The 20,394-nt window shown below is 37.0% G+C and overlaps 1 protein-coding gene across 1 annotated transcript; it reads right to left on the reverse strand.

Moving 5' to 3' along the window:
- Positions 1-13,963: 13,963 nt before the first annotated feature.
- LOC142641083 (ethylene-responsive transcription factor 3-like) lies at positions 13,964-15,370 on the reverse strand. The gene has a single exon (XM_075815457.1). It carries the CDS (start codon positions 14,932-14,934, stop codon positions 14,269-14,271), a length of 666 nt encoding a protein of 221 aa, XP_075671572.1. The 5' UTR covers positions 14,935-15,370; the 3' UTR covers positions 13,964-14,268.
- Between the last annotated feature and the right edge of the window lie 5,024 nt (positions 15,371-20,394).

Here is a 20,394-nt window from a genome sequence, read left to right on the forward strand (position 1 = left end):
TAAAAACTGTATATAAAAAGAATAACTAAAAGCTGAACAAACAAATCTTTAGGCCAAACATGGATGCGATTATTAAGGCTTTACTTTACATATTTGTTAAATAGGTAAAATATGTGAACAGTTTTGGATCGCCCATCTCAATTTTCCAGAGTTTGAAATGGTTTGACTTGGGAAAAAAAAAATTAGAAGATATTTTTGCAACAAATTATAGATAGTAAGTTATTATTACTTCAAATTAAAATTCACTACTGAAATTATTATTTTTTCTATTAGCAAAAGCTAATAACAACTTACCACGTAAGATTTGTTGTAAAAATATTATAAATATAGCATTTCTCAAAAAAATTAATAATAATGTTAGTAATAAAGAAATAGTTTGGGCTTTTTTCCCCCTCAATATAAAGTCAGCCCTGACAGTAAGATTGGGCTCAAACTTTTCGATGATATTGAAAAGAGTTTAAAGATTTCAAGTTGCGCAAGGCTCTAAATTATATTGATGGTATTGGCCTATTGGAAATCCCATTCAATCAACAACGAGCCTGTGACCCATTCACTGGTTTGATTAGGTTGAGTGATGGGTGATGTTATACTCGATTTAATCCGACCCGTGAATAGCCCTAATTGGAATGAGATAAGCATGAGACCAGATCATATGTCAAATATTCCTCTTTCTACCTAAGTCACTTTAAAACGTAGTATTGGGAAGAGATGAAATCGAATCATGTGTATCAAAGCATCCACAACCAGCCTTACATATCATATATCTTGATATATTTTACCATCAAACCCTTAAAATGATGCTCCATCCGAACTACCAAGTTCTGCCAATTGTAAAAAAATTTACAATGTTGCTACAGTACCATTCTATTTCTAGGACGGTATTGGAACAAGATTGTAAAATTATAATAATATTTTAATAGAAAATATCAGCTCATTGCTGCCTTCTTCTTTTATCAGATAAAAGGCAACAAATCAAAAGAACAAAATAGTACCAACAAAACGAAATTCTCATGAACCAAACCTCTCCGATCAAACGCCCAATCTCATTAACCAAACCTCTCCGATCAAAACGAAACTCTCATGAACCAAACCTCTCCAAGTGGCAACTTCTCAACGACTGTTATTTCCGAAAATCGGAACTCTACCACCCGATGCAGTAGAGGCACATCGATCTTAGCCGCAACAAAGTCTCCTACGTCCCATTCGGTGGTCCGGTCACTCTCATCTGCGACGATTCCAAGATCGTCCAGCTCTACTCCGAGTCCGCACTCCAAAAGCTCCACCTCTTCAACTCCACCGGCGTGGATTCCGACAAGGCATTGGTGGTGGGTTTCTTTGGAGGAGTGGTGGTTGTTGCTGGCTCTGATTGGTTTGATGGTTTGTGTGCGTGTGGCTCAATTGATGGTTTGTGTTTGTGTGTGTGTGTGGTGATGGGTTTGGATAGGTGGATCAGTGTATCATGGGTGTGTGTGTGTGTGTGTGTGTTGAAACCGGTGCTAGAGGTTAAGGGAGAAAGAGAGGAAAAGGAATAGAAAAAGAGAAATAGTAAAAAAGGGAATAAAATAGAATATTTAAATAAAATGGGAAAAAATAGAATTTTGGGATATTGGGTGTGTTGTAAAATGGTGTGTTATAATTGATAAAGTAGTTTTTTGGGATGATAAAATGGGACGGGTAGCATTTCCTAATGCGGATACTCTCACAATCTTTTTCCATCTTTTCATGAAGTGAAAAAAGTTGTGTAAAAGCAAATGGAGACAAATCAAGTAAAGGTAAATAAGAAAAGGTATTTTGTTATTCCTAATGGAAAGGTGCCAACCTTGATGAGTGTGGGGGCCCTCTTTTCGTTAATGGGCCAAGGCCCACTCTGCTATGCTCAGGCCCATGGAGTAGTGGTTTAGGGATTTGGAACTGGCCTATTATCCCAATGAGATTATGACACAGCCAGCTTGTGCGCAAGCCAAACATTCCCAATATGCAAACAAGGTAGGGAGTGCTACGGCAAACTAGGTATCTTAACGAGTACAACAGGTAGTGCCACGGTAGAACAACTAATATAGCAAATATAATAAAAGATGCCACGGAAAAACAACTGATACAGCAAATATAATAAAAAATGCCAAGACAAAACAACTAATACAACAAATATAATAAAAGGTACCATGGCAAATATAACAGAAGGTACTGCAGAAAATATAATAAAGGATACCACAGCAGAATAGCTAACATAAAAGGTGCTATGGCAAAACAAATATCAATACGGATGATAAACAAGTTAAAAGGAGCAATTATAGAGTTTCAAAGAGTAGCTTGTCAAAAGGGAGAGAAAAGATGGTCTATTGATGCATGCCCCTATTTTTGCCGTATTTTCTCCATTCTCCTCTCTTCTTTCTTTCTTTTCGTTTTTCTTTACTTCTTACTGTAAGAGACTGGGGAAATTTCAGTGCTCTTAAAAAATAGATTTTGGTGCTTTTTCAAGACATCTCTCTTTTTGGTTAAGTGGTGTGGAGTCGCCACTTATTTTTTATACAAAAAAAATAAATACAACTTTGCATGATTGAATTGTTCGATTCTTATTGATTGAATAAAAAATATCGACTTAATATATTGAGTATTACATGGCTTTGGGTCCTAATTACAAACTACCAAAAATACATGACTTTTTATCCTAGTTACAATCTACCCAAAATAAAAACAAAGATAAAGCCTAGGTCTACTTATCCAAAGACACTAAATTCGGAGGCTAGGGTACGGAATGGGAAGGTGTTAGGCACCTATTCCGCCCAGAAAGAGTCTAGTCTTCTAGACTCTCATGACTAATGTACCCATTTATGCATGATATGAATGACATGTTGCATATATAAAACACTTAACTAAACTAAGTCACATAAGTCTATTTATGAATGTGTCATCTTCTTTGTTAAAAATTCAGATCTGTTGTTATGATAAAATTTAAAAAAAAAAAAATCAAATCTGTTTTGTTGAGTAAAAAAATTAGTTTTTGTGAAGAAAAAATCAGGTATGTTTTGTTAAGTAAAAAAAAATAGCTTTTGCTACAAACTATGTCAGATCTGTTTTGAAGTAAGGTAAAAAATGGTTTTTGGTTACAAAAAATGTCAAATCTACTTTGAAGTAAAGTAAAAAATATGGTTTTTGATTTGTATATATAAAAAAAATTATATCTGTTTTTTGTGTGTAATAAAATATAAGAAGATTTCTTTTTTAGAAGAGAACCATACTAATAAAATAAACCTACGCTACTTGCATCAAACAAGACAAACAAAACAACACTATTCATGACCTTCTTTTTAATTTCAAAATCTGCTTTATTAAAAAAAATTTAGATCTACTTCTAAAGAAGATATAAATCTGTTTTTTTTTTTTTTAAATTCAGATTTGCATCTAAGAAAAACACAAATCAGTTTTTATGTAAAAATTTAGATCTGTATCTAAGGAAGATGCAAATTAGTTTTTAGTTTTGAAAAAAATTCAGATCTGCACCTAAGGAAGATACAAATCTGTTTTTTTATAAAAATTCTAAATTTGCATCTAAGGAAGATACAAATCCCTTTTTTTGTAAAAATTCAAATTTGCATCTAAGAAAGATACAAACCCATTTTTGATAAAAAATTTAGATTTGCATCTAAGGAAGATACAAATCCCTTTTTTGTAAAAATTCAGATTTGCATCTAAGGAAGATGCAAATCCGTTTTTGGTTTTGAAAAAAGATGTGATAATAAGCAGACTTTTGAAACCCAAAAAGATAGATCATGATAACAAAAACATCAAGAACTTATTTCAACAAAACAAATATTGACAACACATGTTACAAGTATTAGAAATTAAAACTAAAGGACTATCTACATCATGCGTCATCAAAATAAAAAGAAAACAGAAGAAAAAGGGTAAAGAAAAATCACCTCTTGCATGAGCGTACTCTTCTTCTCAATGGAATATTTTAGGGTTCAAAGAAATTTGTTCAATTATCTTTGAAATCTACGATACCTTACTTACAAAAAAGAAATTCTTAAGGCTAGAACCTCTAGAACGTTTTTAACATACGAGAGAGAATAATAGAAAGGAGAGTCAGAAAGAGGGGAAATCTGAGAGCGTGAAAAAGTGTGCTGAATTCTGAGATCCAGCCTCTATTTATAGAGGCTGGGGTGTTTGAAAATTTAGCTAGATGATCAAAATATGAATTAGAACGCGTCCTTATCTCTAAAAAATTGAAAATGATGCGTTTTAACCTAATCCAAATGCCCCCGAGCCAGGACCCAAGATTGTGCCAATCGACACTTGGAAAGTGTCGAAACCCGCTTTTGAGTTTTGGTCTATTTTAAACTCCTTTTTTGAGGTTTTTTGAGCCGAGACTTATACTTAGTCGCGTTTTCAATCCCTATTTTAAAAATTAAACTCTTTTCAGGATAATTCAGGTCTTTTCAGTAATAATTATCTTGTGGATAAATACTCCAAAAACTCTAGACTATTCACAATTTCATTATTATCCAATTATCCTCTTTATTCCCATGCAAGCAAGCCTATTCTTGACACTTACTAACAACCAATCACAAAATTATTTAATTAATTTTAATTGTCTAACCAATCAGAATTAATTTAAATTAATCATGTGTAGTTGATTCTACCTAAACACAATGCATGCTGACCATGCAACTTGATCATGCAATATCTTTCAATTCGACGGTCCAATTTGGAAACCGGGCATACTGCTGTGACCATTAGAATCTCAAGATCATTTTCATGATATGCAATAAACAAAATAATGCATGTAATGCAATCATGAATTCTAGGTACATGAATGGTCATTCTAGCCATATTCCTTAGTTAAATCATGGATGCAAATTCGAGTGTCTACACTTACTTTTAAGTTTCTTACTGCTATCTTGCCATGGGTTCCTCCTCCCTTCATCTATGGATACCTCTTCATTTTACAGTGAACTGATTCAATAGCATTTCTCTCTTTTGCCCCTAACGCTTCACCAACTACTTTTGGTTTCTTGTGAGCATTCCTTGAGGACTACTCACCAAGCCATTGGCTGCCTGGCCATTACCTTTGCTCAAAGTGTGCTTGCTACACCACTCCCCATTCTAGGACAAAACCCCTCTTTGTTTTTTTTCTCCCTTTACCTTTCTCGCCTTACCTAAATAGATAAGGTTTAAGTCCCTCTCTCTATCTACCTCTATGGCACACATCAGGTGGTCCCAACCCTTTGCTTACTTCTTTTGGACAAAATGTCATCCCAGCAAGGCATTTTTTTCAAAAGAAACCTTGGCAGAAACCCCAAAATAAACCCTTTTTCCTCCCACCACCAAACCACACCCTCTGAGTCCTTTGACTGTGGGCTCATCTCTCCTATATTGGCTGGGTACAAATGGGTGATACTTCAGCCCTTGTGTGTTTGTTACACCACCCTCTGCATTTGTCTCCTTTTTCTCCCACATCATTTCTACCATTTCTACCATGTTTTATTCTACTTTGTGTCTCTTGTGCTCATGTTTATCCTCCACGGCATGAAGGTCGTGGACTTTTAGGCTTACATTATTTCTTCATGGACTTGGACATTGGCTTGGCAAAAGTTCATGACCATCCAGTCCGTTGGGCTTTTGCCCTCATTGCTTCTTTTCTTGCTATGTCCATGGGCCTGCTAGCTGTCATTTCTGCCATGTAGGGCTATGGGGTTCTTTTACCTCTTTTCTTGGGCTTTCATGACCTGTTTGTTTTACTTTTACCTCTTGTTGCGCCCGTGGGCTTGTTTGCTATTATTCTTGTTACTCTAGCCCATTGGATTTTTACCTCTATTCTTGAGCTTCCATGGCTCATTTACTTTACCTTTACATCTTGTTGTGCCCATGGGCCTGTTGGCTATTAGTCCTGCCATACTGGTCTATTGGATTTTTTACCTCTTTTCTTTGGCTTCCATGACCCATTTACTTTACTTTTACCTCTTATTGTGCTTATGGGCCTGCTCATTGTTATCCTTGTCGTGTTAGCCCATTGAGCCTTTTACCTCTTTTCTTGGGCTTCCATGGCCCATTTGCTTTCATCATGTTTCTTTCATTCCCTTCCTCTTTCATCTTTCTTCGTTGCTGGGCTTTTCTACCACTGGGCCCTTTGTCAAAAAAGGGTATCAACAATGAGATTGAAATTAGAAGCGAGGGAGAAGAACAATATGAGTGTAAGCATTTTAAGGATGGTGTTAGGGTAAGTATAAAAAATAAACATATATGAATAATTCAAATATACATAAATCTATGATAAAATGAAAGTCATTTAGTTTTTAGTGAACTTCTTCTAATGCTACCACATAAGTGTTTGAAAGCTCATATTTATTTAACCTTGTCATTATTATATAAAATTTTTATTTCGTTAATAAAGTTACAATAATGCTAAACTATGAGTGTGTATGATTTTTACTTATTTCAAGTAGCTTATTTGCAAAGTATTATCAAAATATCTAGTTTTTGATAACTTTTATCTTAAATATGTTATAAAAAAATTATTTTATTTCAAAAAAGGCTTAAAGTTCAATTACTTACCAGCAAAAAACAGTTGAGAAAAAACAAAGCAAAAAAAAAAAAAAAAAAAACTCTTTTAAGTAAGCGCACACTATGTTATTTTAAATTGATTAGAACTTGTATTTTTTATAAAACAACCCAATAGTAAAAAGAATCTAATTAAATTAGTTTTTATCTTCTCTAAACAAAATCTAAGTAGAAAAGTGACACACATCACATTCACTATCATATCAATTTAAAGCCTTTTTCTATCAAATTTGTATTAGTTTTAGTATTGTTCTTACCTTTTTAGTTGATGATATATTAGTTTGTTAGATGTAAAAGTAAAATTTATAGTATTCCTAGTATTATTTTTCTAATTAAATTCAACAAGTTTTTCTTCTATAAATTATCTAATTTGAATTTTTATTTTATTTTTTTAGAAAAAAGATAGAAACTTTATTAATATGAAACCAAAAAAGAAAAAACATATACCAGAAAAAGACTAAAAGGCCAGAGGAAAGTCCCCCTAGAATAAAGAGGAAAAAGAAAAACAATACAGTAAATTAATGCATTCCGTATGCTTTGGATTTCCATCTTCACCTATGGATGCATATTTTTGCTAAAGAAAAAAGAGGTCTTTTGTCGTTTTATAGCTTGGCCTGATGCCTGTTCATATTGCCGCAACAAGTTCATTAAATTGATGCATTCCGCCATAGAGGCTTGACAAAAAAGAAGGCTATCATCAGCAAAAAGTAAACGAGAAATCCTTACCCCACCTGAGCTAGACAAAATACCATGTAGAGAATGGTTTTCCTCCGCCTTACAAAGTAGAGCCAATAGACTTTCTGCACATAACAAGAATAAGTATGGCGACAATAGGTCCTTTGTTTAATCCCCCTAGAAGGAGAGACGAAACCCTTTGGATCCCCATTATTAAGCATTGAATAGAAGGCCATGCAAACAGTTTCCATAGCCAATTGTTCCCAGTTCTAATCAAAACCAAACTTATGCATAATACCTCTCAAAAAACCCCATTCCACTCTATTATAGGGCTTGTTGATATCAAGTTTCATTACCATCTACCCTACTTTGCCCTTACGTCGATTATGCATCCTATGTAAAATTTCAAAAGCTAAAGTAGTATTGTCAGTGATTAAACATTCAAGAACAAAAGCACTTTGGACATTTGAAATAACCTTAGGCAGAATAAGCTTAAGCCTATTTGCAATAACCTTGGAGAAAATCCAAAAAAAATACATTGCCCAAACTTATAGGCCGAAAACAATATGTGTAAAGTTCATTTTGCGTAGCAAGTGGCCATGGTGTAAGACAAATAGAACAACATTAGTGACATTTGGCCCTACTATATGCTAATACTTTTGAGAGAAAAAGGGGGACACACCATCAAGGCCAAGGGATTTGGCAGGATGCATTTAGAATACAGCACACTTGACCTCATTTGCTGTGTAGTCCTAGATAAGGGTGTAATTCATGTCTGGGGTCACCAATCTATCTACCTTATCAAGCATTGTGTCCATATTAATACCATTAGTGGCTAAGAACAACTTTTGGAAATAGTTCTCCATCACATTTGATATTTCATCTTCCAAGTTTTGCCAAACTTCATGCTCGTCAAAAATCCCAGCTATGTGGTTCTTGCGATGTCTCTGACTTGTTCTATGATGGAAAAACCTTATATTCTTGTCTCTCGCTAGTAACTAGATAAATCTAGATCGTTGCCTCCAAAAGAGCTCATCTTGGAAAATTAATAAATTAATCTCATTTTTCAGCTTTCGAATATCCTCAAGATTGTTAGGGTCATTTTGGATAACCAGATTCTCCAAGGTTTTATTTTTTATTTTTCCTCCAACCTAGTCTTTGTATTACCAAATGTGGTACGACCCCATCCCACAAGAGCCATCCTACACGTCTTAATTTTCTCAAAGAGGCTAAACATTGGACTGCCCATCGCTAAGCAGTTAGCCCATGAATTATGTATAATGTCCTCACATTCAGGGTGGGATAAACACTTCTCTTAAAACATTCTTGGTATTTTCTTCCTTTGGCTAGGCTGATTCTGGTTATGAGTGGTAATCACCAAGGGTACATGGTCTAAATAAGAAGATTGGACATGCGTTACCCTACCGTGTGGGAATATTTCTCTTCATCTCAAACTGATACAAGCATAGTCTAGCCTAGCTTGGACAAAAGCATCTCCCCCTCTACCATTATTCCATGTGAATATGTTCCCATGGAAGCTACGGTCAATTAATCCACAATGCAAAAGGGCTCCATGAAAATCTAACATCAAATCCCGACGGTTTCGAAAAGCGGCCTTGCTTCTCTTCAGAGACCAAAATTTCATTAAAATCACTAAAACAAATCCATGGTAAGTCTAGCCAAGAATGCAAATGTTTCAAGAGACTCCATGACTCCCTTCGTCTCTGTTCCTCAAGTCGCCCATAGAATCCTATTAGTCTCCACAATGAGTTAGGATCGGTGAGAATGATAGCATCAATATAATTCTGATCATAAGCCTGGATGTGTAAATTCACATCTTTTTTCCACAACATTTCCAAACCCCCACTTCTTCAAATGCTAGGAACAGCTAGCATGGATTGATACCTAAGGTCATCTTGTAATTTTTCATCTCGTGTACAGATTGCTTTGTTTCCATGAGAAACAAAACCTTAACACTTGTTCCCTCACAAGATGAGAGGTAGCCTTTTCTGCATAGAGGTTCCCAAGCCCTCAGCAATTCCAATTTATGGCTGATTGGCGGGATGATCCACAGCCTCCATCATTGAGAGAGATGATTTTGCTGGAATGGCCAAAGTCTTTGTTTACACTTCATATCTACTACTCCATCCTCCATTCTATGATTAGAAGCTCCCCTTTTCTGCCCGACCCGAATCAGTCCAATAGCTGGATCCCTATGCATATCCATCACCATGGCCCGTTCTATCCTTTTCCAATTCACAATTTTACCAACTCTCCTGTTCTGGTTGCTCTAAAACAAAGGTTTCTCCTGATCTTCTGATAATCCCAAAACCAGTGGTGAGTATGTGGGTCCGTCCTCAGAAACAAGGGAATTGCCTAAGTCATAAGATATGGGAACAAAGACTAACGAGTGTTCAATATCTATTTCACTAGCATTCAAGGTTAGTTCCCTAACATTGAATTCAACTTCTGAAAGTCTTGGTCGAACACTACCAAAGCGGAACTAGTAGGCATCTCTGGATTCACGGGGTTGCCTTCTTCGTTTTTGCCATTCCCAATCGGATTATTGTTTGTTCACGGCGGGTCCATACTAACGTTGGCATCCCCATCGTCCTGTGCGACTGTGGAGTGGCTTGGGACTTCTTCCTCACGAGCTCACTCTTCCATCTGGTATTTGCTCTCATCCACTCACCGTAAGGGTTCTCACCATCCACGTCGTTCAAGGGAGCATGTAGTCCCGTGCCTTATGACCAAAGTGTCCACAGTTAAAACATAGACCATCCAATCGTTCATATTTGAAATACACAAAGGCTCTCTCTCCTTCAGGGTTCACAACTAGGCCACCTCTACGAAGGGGTTTATCTTGTGGGATTTCAATACGAATACGAAGGAAGCGTGCTTGATCCAGAGTAACTGTTATTTATTTATTAACTCTTACCAATGGAGTCTTTTGGCTAAAAATTGCAAAAAAAACGGAGTTTATTATTATTATAGGTACTATTCAAAGTTATTTGGCAAAATGAGGAGAGAGACTGAATTTCGGCAATGGTGTTGCCGAAATTGCAAAAAAAAGTAGAATGTGTCAGGGGAGAGAGAAAATTGAATTTCGGTAATGAGATTACCGAAATTCTTGTCCTGCCCATATTGCCTAGCCTGCCCGTGAAGTGCCCAAAATACTAAAATGGAAAACCAATTGTGGCAATGGCATTGCCGAAAATGAGAGGAAAAAAAAAGAATTGTGGCAACCAATTTGCAAAATTGAGTAGATTCCAATTGGAAAGGCTTGGTAGTACGGGCAAGACAAGAATTTCGGTAATCTCATTACCGAAATTCAATTTTCTCTCTCTCCTGACACATTCTACTTTTTTTCTTGCAATTTTGGCAACACCGTTGCCAAAATTCAGTCTCTCTTCTCATTTTGCTAAATAACTTTGATTAGTACCTAGAACACCAATAAACTCACTTTTTTGCAATTTTTAGCCAATAGACTCTTTACCAATGAGATATATTAGAAATATTTTTTTTTTCAAACTTTTATGTGTATAATAGCATTGAGTAACAAGTTAAATATATATATATATATATATATATATATATATATATATATATTTATATATATTGAAGGTGAGATAAGGCGGGTTGGTGTAAATAAAATCCTTCCCTATCCTGTTTCCCCTCCAAAGAGTAGAAAATCCGTGTGACCCTGATCTAACCAGTCTTAAATTATTAAAAAATAAAAAAATCACTCAAATTATCTTCGGGCCAGTTTCCAATTGGAATCTACTCAATTTTGCATCAAGATCGTACTAGAGTTTATCAAATTTAAAATAAGCATTTTAGTTGTATGTTAAGAGGAAAAAAAATGTATTTTATAGTGACGCCATCTTCTGATGGTGTTTTTTAAAGACATGGCATTATGGCAAATGGCTTCACAACCATGTATTCACATTCTTATTGTTTCTCAACAAAAAAAAAAAAAAAAGTATTCACATTCTTAAAAATTAAATGGTGGGAATACATAGATGCGAAAGGATATTCCTATGCGTTAATGAAATGGGCACTTTTGGCTATACCAAAAGAAATATAAGAAAGCATGACTTATTCAGCGCAAAAATATATATATAAGAAAGCCAATTTGGTGAAATATTATTTATGAACGAACCACCACCCACACTTTCCTTCTGCTTTAAGCAAAATTTTTTTACATGTGAATGAAACTTGAAAGCATCCATCAATAATAATTAAGTTCATTTTTATACGCAATATTCGAAGTTTTAGCTAACAATAACATTGGTACTTTTGACAACAATATATATATATATATATATATATATATATATATATATATATAACTTGAAGCTACATTATTCCGGTTCTGGACTTTGAAGAAGGAAAATGAAAAAATTACTTTGTTCTGGTTTTGGGTTCATTGTGGTTCCTATTATTAATAAATGACAGAAGAATCGATTCTCCAAAAAAATAAAAATTGACAGAAGAATCTTAAACCACCCAATCCTTACACCAACACAAAATAAGAACCAAAATTTTCAGTTTCGAAAGAAGCATCACCTGATATAAAAAGACATGTAGGATGATAACTAGTTTGATTGCTTAAATTTTGCAAAAGCTCAATCTGTCTTCGAAATTGGTAATGATTAGTATTATTTCTTAAATTTGCAAAGTTTAACCTTACTTGGGAACTTGTTAGAGCACTTGCAGCAGTGAAGCTAAATAGCTATATAGCTATTTTAACTCCACCAAAACGCCAAAAAGAAGCGTAAGAATGGAAATTTAAATCTATATTTTTTTAAATTATCATTCATACAGTGCACATCTATCTATAGATGTGCACTGTTCATGAGAGCTAAAAAAAAATTAATTTTTTATTTTGTGTTCACATTACCTTTTTATTGTGGTGTTTTTATTGTAGTGAGATGTATTATTTTATTGTGGTAGATATATTATTTTATTGTGATGTTTATATTATTTTATTGTGTTGAAAGCTAAAATAGATCCACTACTGCAGCATGTGTGTAGATAAAATAGATAAAGTAACTTTTAGTAAAGCTAAATTGATAAATTTTTAGCTTCATTGCTGTGGATGCTCTTAGAGCACTAGGGGTGTAAACCCCCCCCCCCCCCCCCCCCCCCCCCCCCCCCCCAATTACTATTTTTAGCAAGTAACAAGGTAAAAAGAAGCTACATCTGGAGGTGAGTTTTTATTTTCTTTTACCATCCATGAACAGTTAATTCTCATATATATATATATATATGAGAACCAACTGTAGCTTGGGATGCAAAAAAAAAAATTATCTTTATTAGCAAATAAATATCTGCTGGTGTTTAGAGAGTTAGTGCAGTTATACTATTTTATTGCGTTGGTTTATAATTTTTTATTGTGTTATATATAAAAATAGAAATTGAAATGTTGATTGAGTTATAAAATGAGATGATAAAATAAATAAAAATAAATTTTTAAGTTATAAAATAGAGACTGACATACATCCACGGATGCTTAGTCTTTAAGTAAAGAACGAGCAGCACCGGGGCTCATAATATCTTCTAACAAGTCTTTCACTCATCACGTGTCCAGATTATCTCTACAAAACAAAAAATTGAAACCTAGGAATCTGTAACAAGTTTGAGGACGAGAGCTTAAACTTTGAGTGAGATAACAAAAGCAACTAACTTTTGTCCTCTAGATGAGGGAAATTATCCAAAAGATGAGTTGGGCAAACAAAGCCATTCGTGATTTAAGGATTTTAGTACAATGGAAGAGAGAGCATGGCAGAAATGGTCATGAATTGAACACAACCACAATTACTTTATCATAAAGCAAATCTAACAAAATTGCTTCTTGTCTACCACAAAAATTACAATAACCCACGAAAGAGGAGGCAAGTACACATAATGAATATGCTTAGGAGAATCCAAGGAATGAGGTTAATGCAAAATCAAATCAAGTCATAATGGAAAAACATATTCCTAATTCTTCTTTTGTTTTTTCTTTGAGAAAAAGGTAAGTAATTCTTCTTTTGTTTTGGATAGGGGAAAGGGGTGAATGTGATAAAAAATGAAAACATACATTGCAATACATGCCAGGTAAATGGGCACATGGAATTTCCCTTTCTCAATGGGAAGTGCACATGGAAACATTGGCTCTCTGTTGGAGTGAGAAGGTAGAGAAAGGTGTACTGATGTGTAGTGCAGTGCAGTGCAGGCCTTGGACTCTGGGGCATATTATACTCAAAACCACTAGTGTACGATACAAGAGCTGCATCTGCATCACATCACATGTGTAATAAATGGTTCTTACCCAAAAAAAATAAACCTATCTATCTCTCAACACATCAAATAGGTAAAGGCCATTCCCATTCCATCCCTGCTACTTAACAAAACATCATCCTCCACCTCTCCACTTCCTCCAATACCATAAATATGTTGTTTTTTTTTTTTTTTCTTCTCATTATCCCCATCCTCCAAGTCACCTTTATTCTTATCCAAAAAAGAAGGAAAAATAAAAGATAAATTAACACCTTCTACATGAAAACCCACCAAGGCACCAACCCCTAATTCCAATTCTTCCAATTTTTAATTTCTAAAATCAACTACCAGTTTCGCAGTTTCACGCAAAAATTAAATAAATTAAAATGAATAAATTAACTTAATTTTAATCGGATAATTTTGTACAGACAAAAAAAAAAAAAAAAAAAATTTCAGACAAAGAGACTCTCAAAAGTCAGATCTCATTCACTGCTTTGTAATACGATCTAATTATCTTCAACAATACAGAGACAAAATAATTCATAGCCCATGAGAGTTGAAGAAACTCCAAGATCGCATAACAACTCAAATACTCTACTATTCTACACCATAGGAGCTATAATCTAACACAGAAGGATTTAAAAAAACAATTTCTCTTCAACCACTGGAACGAAAATTTTCTTTTTTTTTTTAACCATTTTCCCGAGAAAATAAGATAGAAAAAACAGAAAGTAAAAAAAAAAAAAAAATTGACCATTAGATCCACAATCAGAGACACAAAGCGGTGGCTTGAAGATCATCACCGATGCCGAAATCTTCATCCATCGGAGGAGGTAGATTCAGATCGAACGGCTGGATCTTACGAAACGAGGAGGTGAGAACACAGTAGTCGTCGTTGTCATCATCAACCACCGAAGACGACGAGTCGCAGTCGCTACGGCAATCATCGGGTGCAACAGGGTTCACGATCTTGACCCTTGTGACCGGATTGGAGACGACCCTGGGGCCACTAAACGACTCGACGGTACTGCTCATACTACTTGTCGTTGGCCTGTTGGGTTGAATCGGATGGAACTTAGTAGTAGCAGAAGAAGAAAATCTGGGCTGTTCGTCTCTGATTGCCGGAAGAGTTGCTAGCTGAGGAGCGGTGAGAGGGAAATTAATCTTGGCTTTCGGACCACGCAACGACAACGCTGCGGTGTCGTAGGCACGAGCAGCATCCTCCGCGGAATCGAAGGTGCCCAGCCACACACGTGTCTTCTTCCATGGATCTCGGATCTCGGCAGCGAAACGACCCCACGGTCGTTTCCTTACACCTCTGTATTTAACGTTGTTGTTGCTGTTGTTGTTGTTGTTGTCGGTTGATGTTCTAATGAATTGGTTGAATGTTGTTGTTTTGGTTGGATCTGCGGTTGTTGGTGCTCTTCGCCGCATGGAGAAAAAGATAATAAAATAAAAAAAGGGAGGGTTGGTGTGGAGTGGTAGAACTGAAATGATGGCTGTTTTGAGATTATATGAACAAAAAGAATAGCACCAAATAAATTAAAACACCACTACTACGAACGAAGATTGAAGAAGATATGTTAATGGTAATCAAAGGCGTCTCTTCATTTCTGCTCTAAGAGGAGAGGAGGGGTGGGGTGGGTTTTTGATAGAGCTTTTACCTCCCTTTGTTTTCTCACTCTTTTTTGATGTTATCTCTCCGGAAGGAGAAATCCGGGGATTCATTTCTTGGGGTGAATTTGGCTTTCTTTTATTCGGACAGGGTATGAAATTGTGGCGGGTGTGAAATGACTGAATTACCCATTCTTTCTTTTCCTGTTTCTCCTACTATTACTTTGTTTTTTTAATCTATGTTGGAGAAGGTGGAATTTTGTGATTTGCGTGCCCATTCCATTACCATTTTATGAAATTTGTCGATCGGGAAATATATGGAGTAATACGCAAAGGTGTCACATGGGTAATGGGCGGCGTTTAACTTGGTGTTTGAAATTGCAAATGATAGGTGCAATGAAATTTCATTTTTAAGAGTTAGATTCTGCTTTAATATTTTATTATCTACTTATAAAAATTAAAAATAAAAACCACACACATGGGTTAAGGTTTTCTATTAAAATTTTAAAACAGTTTAAAGAAAATATATATGTATAAGGGTACCCTTATTAAGTTATTGAAATTATGAGTGTAATAATATTATCTGTAAATTATATCAAAATGGGCCTTACTATGGAAAAGAATTATTTGTTAAAATTTGGGTAAATAATAATATTACATCGATAAGACTTATTACGAGTTTAGAATAAGGGGTTTGGAATTTCATATTCAAAATTTTTCTTTACCAGCAGAATCGGAAAAATGTATAACAGCGTGGCAAGCACGTTCATAATTTTCTCATTGTGTACTGTGTAGGCCTACACCAAGTCAGAAGTCACCAACTCTCATCAAAAAAAAAAAAAAGTCAGAAGCCACCAACATTGATTTGCAGCTTTTATTTGAGAGACGTGGATGAGGCTGATCAAACCAAATAACCAATGCTTGAAATAGAAATTAAGCATTTCTCTACACAGATTAGCAATACCAAGCTGGTGAAAAGGTATAATTGAACAACCATTAGGGTTAAAATTTTATATGCATATAGGTGGGTGCAAAAGAAGAGACCAAACCCCAACAAGAACCTTGACATTGGCCAAACAATGATGAATCTATGTATTCAGTGGCCACTTTAAGAATTTCTTTTGAAGTCGTTGATGATGCAAAGAAAATCAGTAGGCTGGATGCTTCGGATTTGAAAAGACCACTCGCTTTCTAATGGCCTAAAAAACAAAGGAAAACGATCAAAGGTGACCGAGATCGCCGGCCAAGAACCCTCCGATGGTAAAGTCAGTTTTCTCTCTATATCTTTTGAGTTCCAATTTCTTGGGAAAATGTTCAACGTACCTTCTATTGGTCTGAATGGCTGTTTATATAGTGTCTTGGGGGCAGTTATTGAAATTGTAACCTCCCCCAGACTTCAGGAGGTCCGGGGTTCTTAGATAACTCCCATAACCACCTGACCGTTGCATTTTCTCACACAACGGTCATTGGAGGTTCTGCGTGTATTACGGAATGGTAAAATGTGCTTAATAGTTCCAAGTGTAAAAGCCTCGTCCATGAGTCTTTACATGGACGGGTCCTCTCGGGGTGGGCTGTGCACATCCTTTGGACGAGGGATGTAGCTTTGCTATCACCCAAGGACGGCCTTGCGCGTTAGCCGTCTTGATGCTAACTCCTGGACGGCTGCCGAGGTGAAGACCGTCCAGGGACGGTCTGAGTGTCTTCATCCCTCATCAGTTGCCCCCTCGTCCAGGGGTTATGCAGCGTATCAATAGGCTTAAGGACGAACTTCTTCTTCCCCTCCCCACCCCCCTCTTTTTTTTTTTTTTTTTTTTTTTAAAAATTTTAGAAGCGTTCCATGTGTCACACATTCATAGGGGGTTGGTCATGTAGGTTTACTTCTTCGAGGCATATGGCACGTGTCGCTTTTTCATTGGTTCCGTCATTGTGATTACCGAGACTTTTCTACCTATAAATAGTGGTTTCCCTCTCATGCCCCTTTCACTTTTTCAAATTTTATGCTTTGACACTCTCGTCCGTCGCTTCGTCTAAGAGTATCCCAGCGTCCTTAGAATCCTTCCTCTAGAGCTAGGTTCCCTCTTTACTCTAACTCAAGCTTTCCTTTTTAAGTGCTAGGTCGTTCTCAATGGCCTCCTGTTCGTCTAGCGACAGTGTGGTCAAGGCCATAGACGAGTATCACGACTCCTCTAGTTATAGCACCTCCAACGATGACAGTAGTAGTAGTGGTCACACAACTGAGGAATACACATCTGGTGTTCCTAGAGTTCCTGTAGAAACCTTTCAAGAGAGTATTAGGACGAGGACAGCCTCTGGGGCTGATACCTCAACGAGCATCCCATCGTCCTCTCCTGAAGAGGAAACAGTATATAGTTGTGCCATAGGAATTCCTTCAAAGACGGACGAGAAGAGGTTAAACGCTCTAAGGAGTTGATTCCAGATTCCAGATGATCTGAACCCTAGGTTAGCCATCCGAGAGGAATGGTGTTGTCAACCCCGTTTCGGGATAGGTGTTTACGAAGCTTACCTGTTAGGGGGGCTTAGATTTCCTTTAAATGCCTTTACGAGGGAATTGCTTACCAGACTGGGCTTGGGGGTTTGCCAGTTTAACCTCAATGCGTGGAGACTTATTGTCTCTATGCAAGTCTTGTAGAGGGAGGTGTTTGATGGGAACCGTCCTATCACCGTGGACGAGTTCCTGTATTGCTATAAGCCCTCCGAGATAGGTCAATCTCAAGGCTTCTATCAGTTTACAGCTAGGGGCAATGACTGTAGATTGATTAAGTCTTTGCCCTCGTCTGACAGAAACTGGAAGACAGAATTTTTCTTCGTCTCTGGTTTCTGGGCGGGGCGTCCTATTGAGGTTGGTAGAGATACATTCCCTCCTTATACTGGAGAATTAGGGAACCTTCATCAAGAAGGTATGTCATGTTTTTCCTTCACTCTTTTTTTATTGATTTTGTTGTGTTTTATCTTTAAACAGTGGTCTAATCCTAATTTTCCTCTTCTTTTTGCAGCTGCTAGGCGTCCTTCTTTGAGTAAGCTCCACCGCGATCGCGTCCACAGGGCTCGTCTACACCCCGAGAGAGATTTTCACTTGTTGGTGACCCTTCGACGTCTACATAGGTGGGGACTTGGCCCTGACCCTTCCGTCGAAGCCCTTGCACACGAACTAACCGTCCGTAGATGTGAGTGTTTTTATTCTTTAGGACGTGTGTATTTTATTTTATTTTATTTATTATTATTTTTTTTTTTTATATAATTCATTTGTTTGTTTTTATTTTTAGGAATGGCAACCATGAAGGAAAATAAGGGAAAAGAGGTGGTCGAGGAAGTGGCCAGACATGAAGCTCGTCCTGCTTCTGGAGACAAGAGAAATAGCTTGTCCAAAAATTTGGATTTGGCTAGCCTACCCAGTCGTCGGGGAAAGAAGGCCAAGCATGGGTCGTCCAGGCCCGAAACTGCTAGGCCTAACCCTCCTTCCCAGCCGTCCGTCCCAGTCATCGACATCGACTCGTCCACGCCTGTCAGCGTTACTCCGTCCAAGTCCCCTACCCCTGATTCGTCCCAACCTCCTCAAAGGATTTCTACAAATTTGCTAGAGAACAAGGATTTGGCTTGGGAGCGATTCCAAAAGGCTGTAAAAGGCGAGGACGTGGCTGCGTGCCACGACATGTCTTTGAAGGAATTCGAGCACTCCGGCGTCCACGATCTTTTTAAGGTAACCATTTTTGCCTCGTCTTGGTTTGGCCATGTTATCCAACATTATTTTTGTCTCTTTAACCCTCTTATCTTCCATGTAGGCAATATCGAAGTTCATAGCTGCGTCCAGGCAGGCCACAGAGATGGACAGGACGAGGATCCTTCTAGAGAAAAGAATAGAAGAGATCAAAAACAACTGCAGGACTTGGGCCGAGGTGGCAAGCAAGGCCAAGGATGAGGCTGAGGAGTTGAAGGCTTTGGTGGGAGGGCTGAAATCCGACGCTGCCAGGAAGGACGACCGTCTCGACTTTCTTGAAAAGAAGAATGAAGAGCTAAGTCTCCTTCTCAAGAAAGCTAAGGACGAGGCAGTGGAGGAGTTCAAGGCGACGAAAGAGTTCACTGACCTGCTGGACACTAACTATGCAGCAGGGTTCGAGGATTTTAGGATGGACGCTATAGACAACTTTCCTGGAGTTGACTTTAGCTCCATTAAACTTAATCTTGGCGCTGCTACAAGTTCCCTTCTCCAAACAGGTTCAGACGACGTTAATATTGAGGACGACGCCTCCACCAAACCAGCCCAGGACGACCCCAACGTTGACGCTCCCCCTTCTTGACAATTTTTAAATTAGTGTTTTCGTAGTTCATGTTGTTTTTCTTTTGGTCCGCTGTTTTCGGACCTCTCTTTTTTTTCTTGAAATGTATTAGAGTACAATTACTTCGTCCAGAGTATTCTGGATGAGTTTATTGACAATTGCCTTTTAAAGGCGTATTTTATAAGGGTTTTTGGACGGTGGTCGTCTACCCTTTTAATTCTTAATATCTGCTTTCATCTGTCATCGTTGTTTCATGGACGAGATTATACATTGTTTTCACCATTTATGCTAGTTTTTCTTTTTTTTAAACAATGTTCTAAGTGTTGAATAATCGTCTACACGATTTCTTTATGGACGACCCACTTGGGACGATAATGACGACTGCATTACTTTTGCTCGTCCTTTAGGCATTATTGCTCGTCTTCTCGCAAGGAGTTCATAACGTTTGTTTTACTCGTCTTGACTAGCTGCTCATCTTTAGAATGCTATGCCTTAATGCCTACTTTCTTTCTTAGACGAGTGGGCCTTGGCCTTTTCTTTTTGCTTTATACTCAATAAAAGAAAATCTTGGACGAGCATGCCTTAGTTTTTTCTCTATGCTTTATCCTTGTTTCAAGGAATGCTTTGGACGAGTGTGCCTTAGCTTATTTCTCTTTGCTTTATCCTTATTTAAAGGAAAGCCTTGGACGAGTATGCCTTAGCTTTTTCTCTTTGCTTTATCCTTGTTTCAAGGAATGCTTGGATGAGTGTTTCTGCGTCCGAAGATTTCTATTCGTCTTAGGCTTTTGCCCGCCCCTTTTGTGGGTATTATTATGGAAACTAGATCTATGCATCAAATACATAAGAAATTCATACCATATTATTACATGAACATTGTTCACAAGCGTGGCACATGCTTATAAGCTAGTGCCTTATTAAAATACTTAAGAGAAATACATAACCTCGTCTTTCATAAGCTGGTTTGTAAGCGGTGCAAAAGTTTGAG

Source organism: Castanea sativa, chromosome 6, assembly GCF_040712315.1.
Source record: "Castanea sativa cultivar Marrone di Chiusa Pesio chromosome 6, ASM4071231v1".
Classification (NCBI taxonomy): Eukaryota; Viridiplantae; Streptophyta; class Magnoliopsida; order Fagales; family Fagaceae; genus Castanea; species Castanea sativa.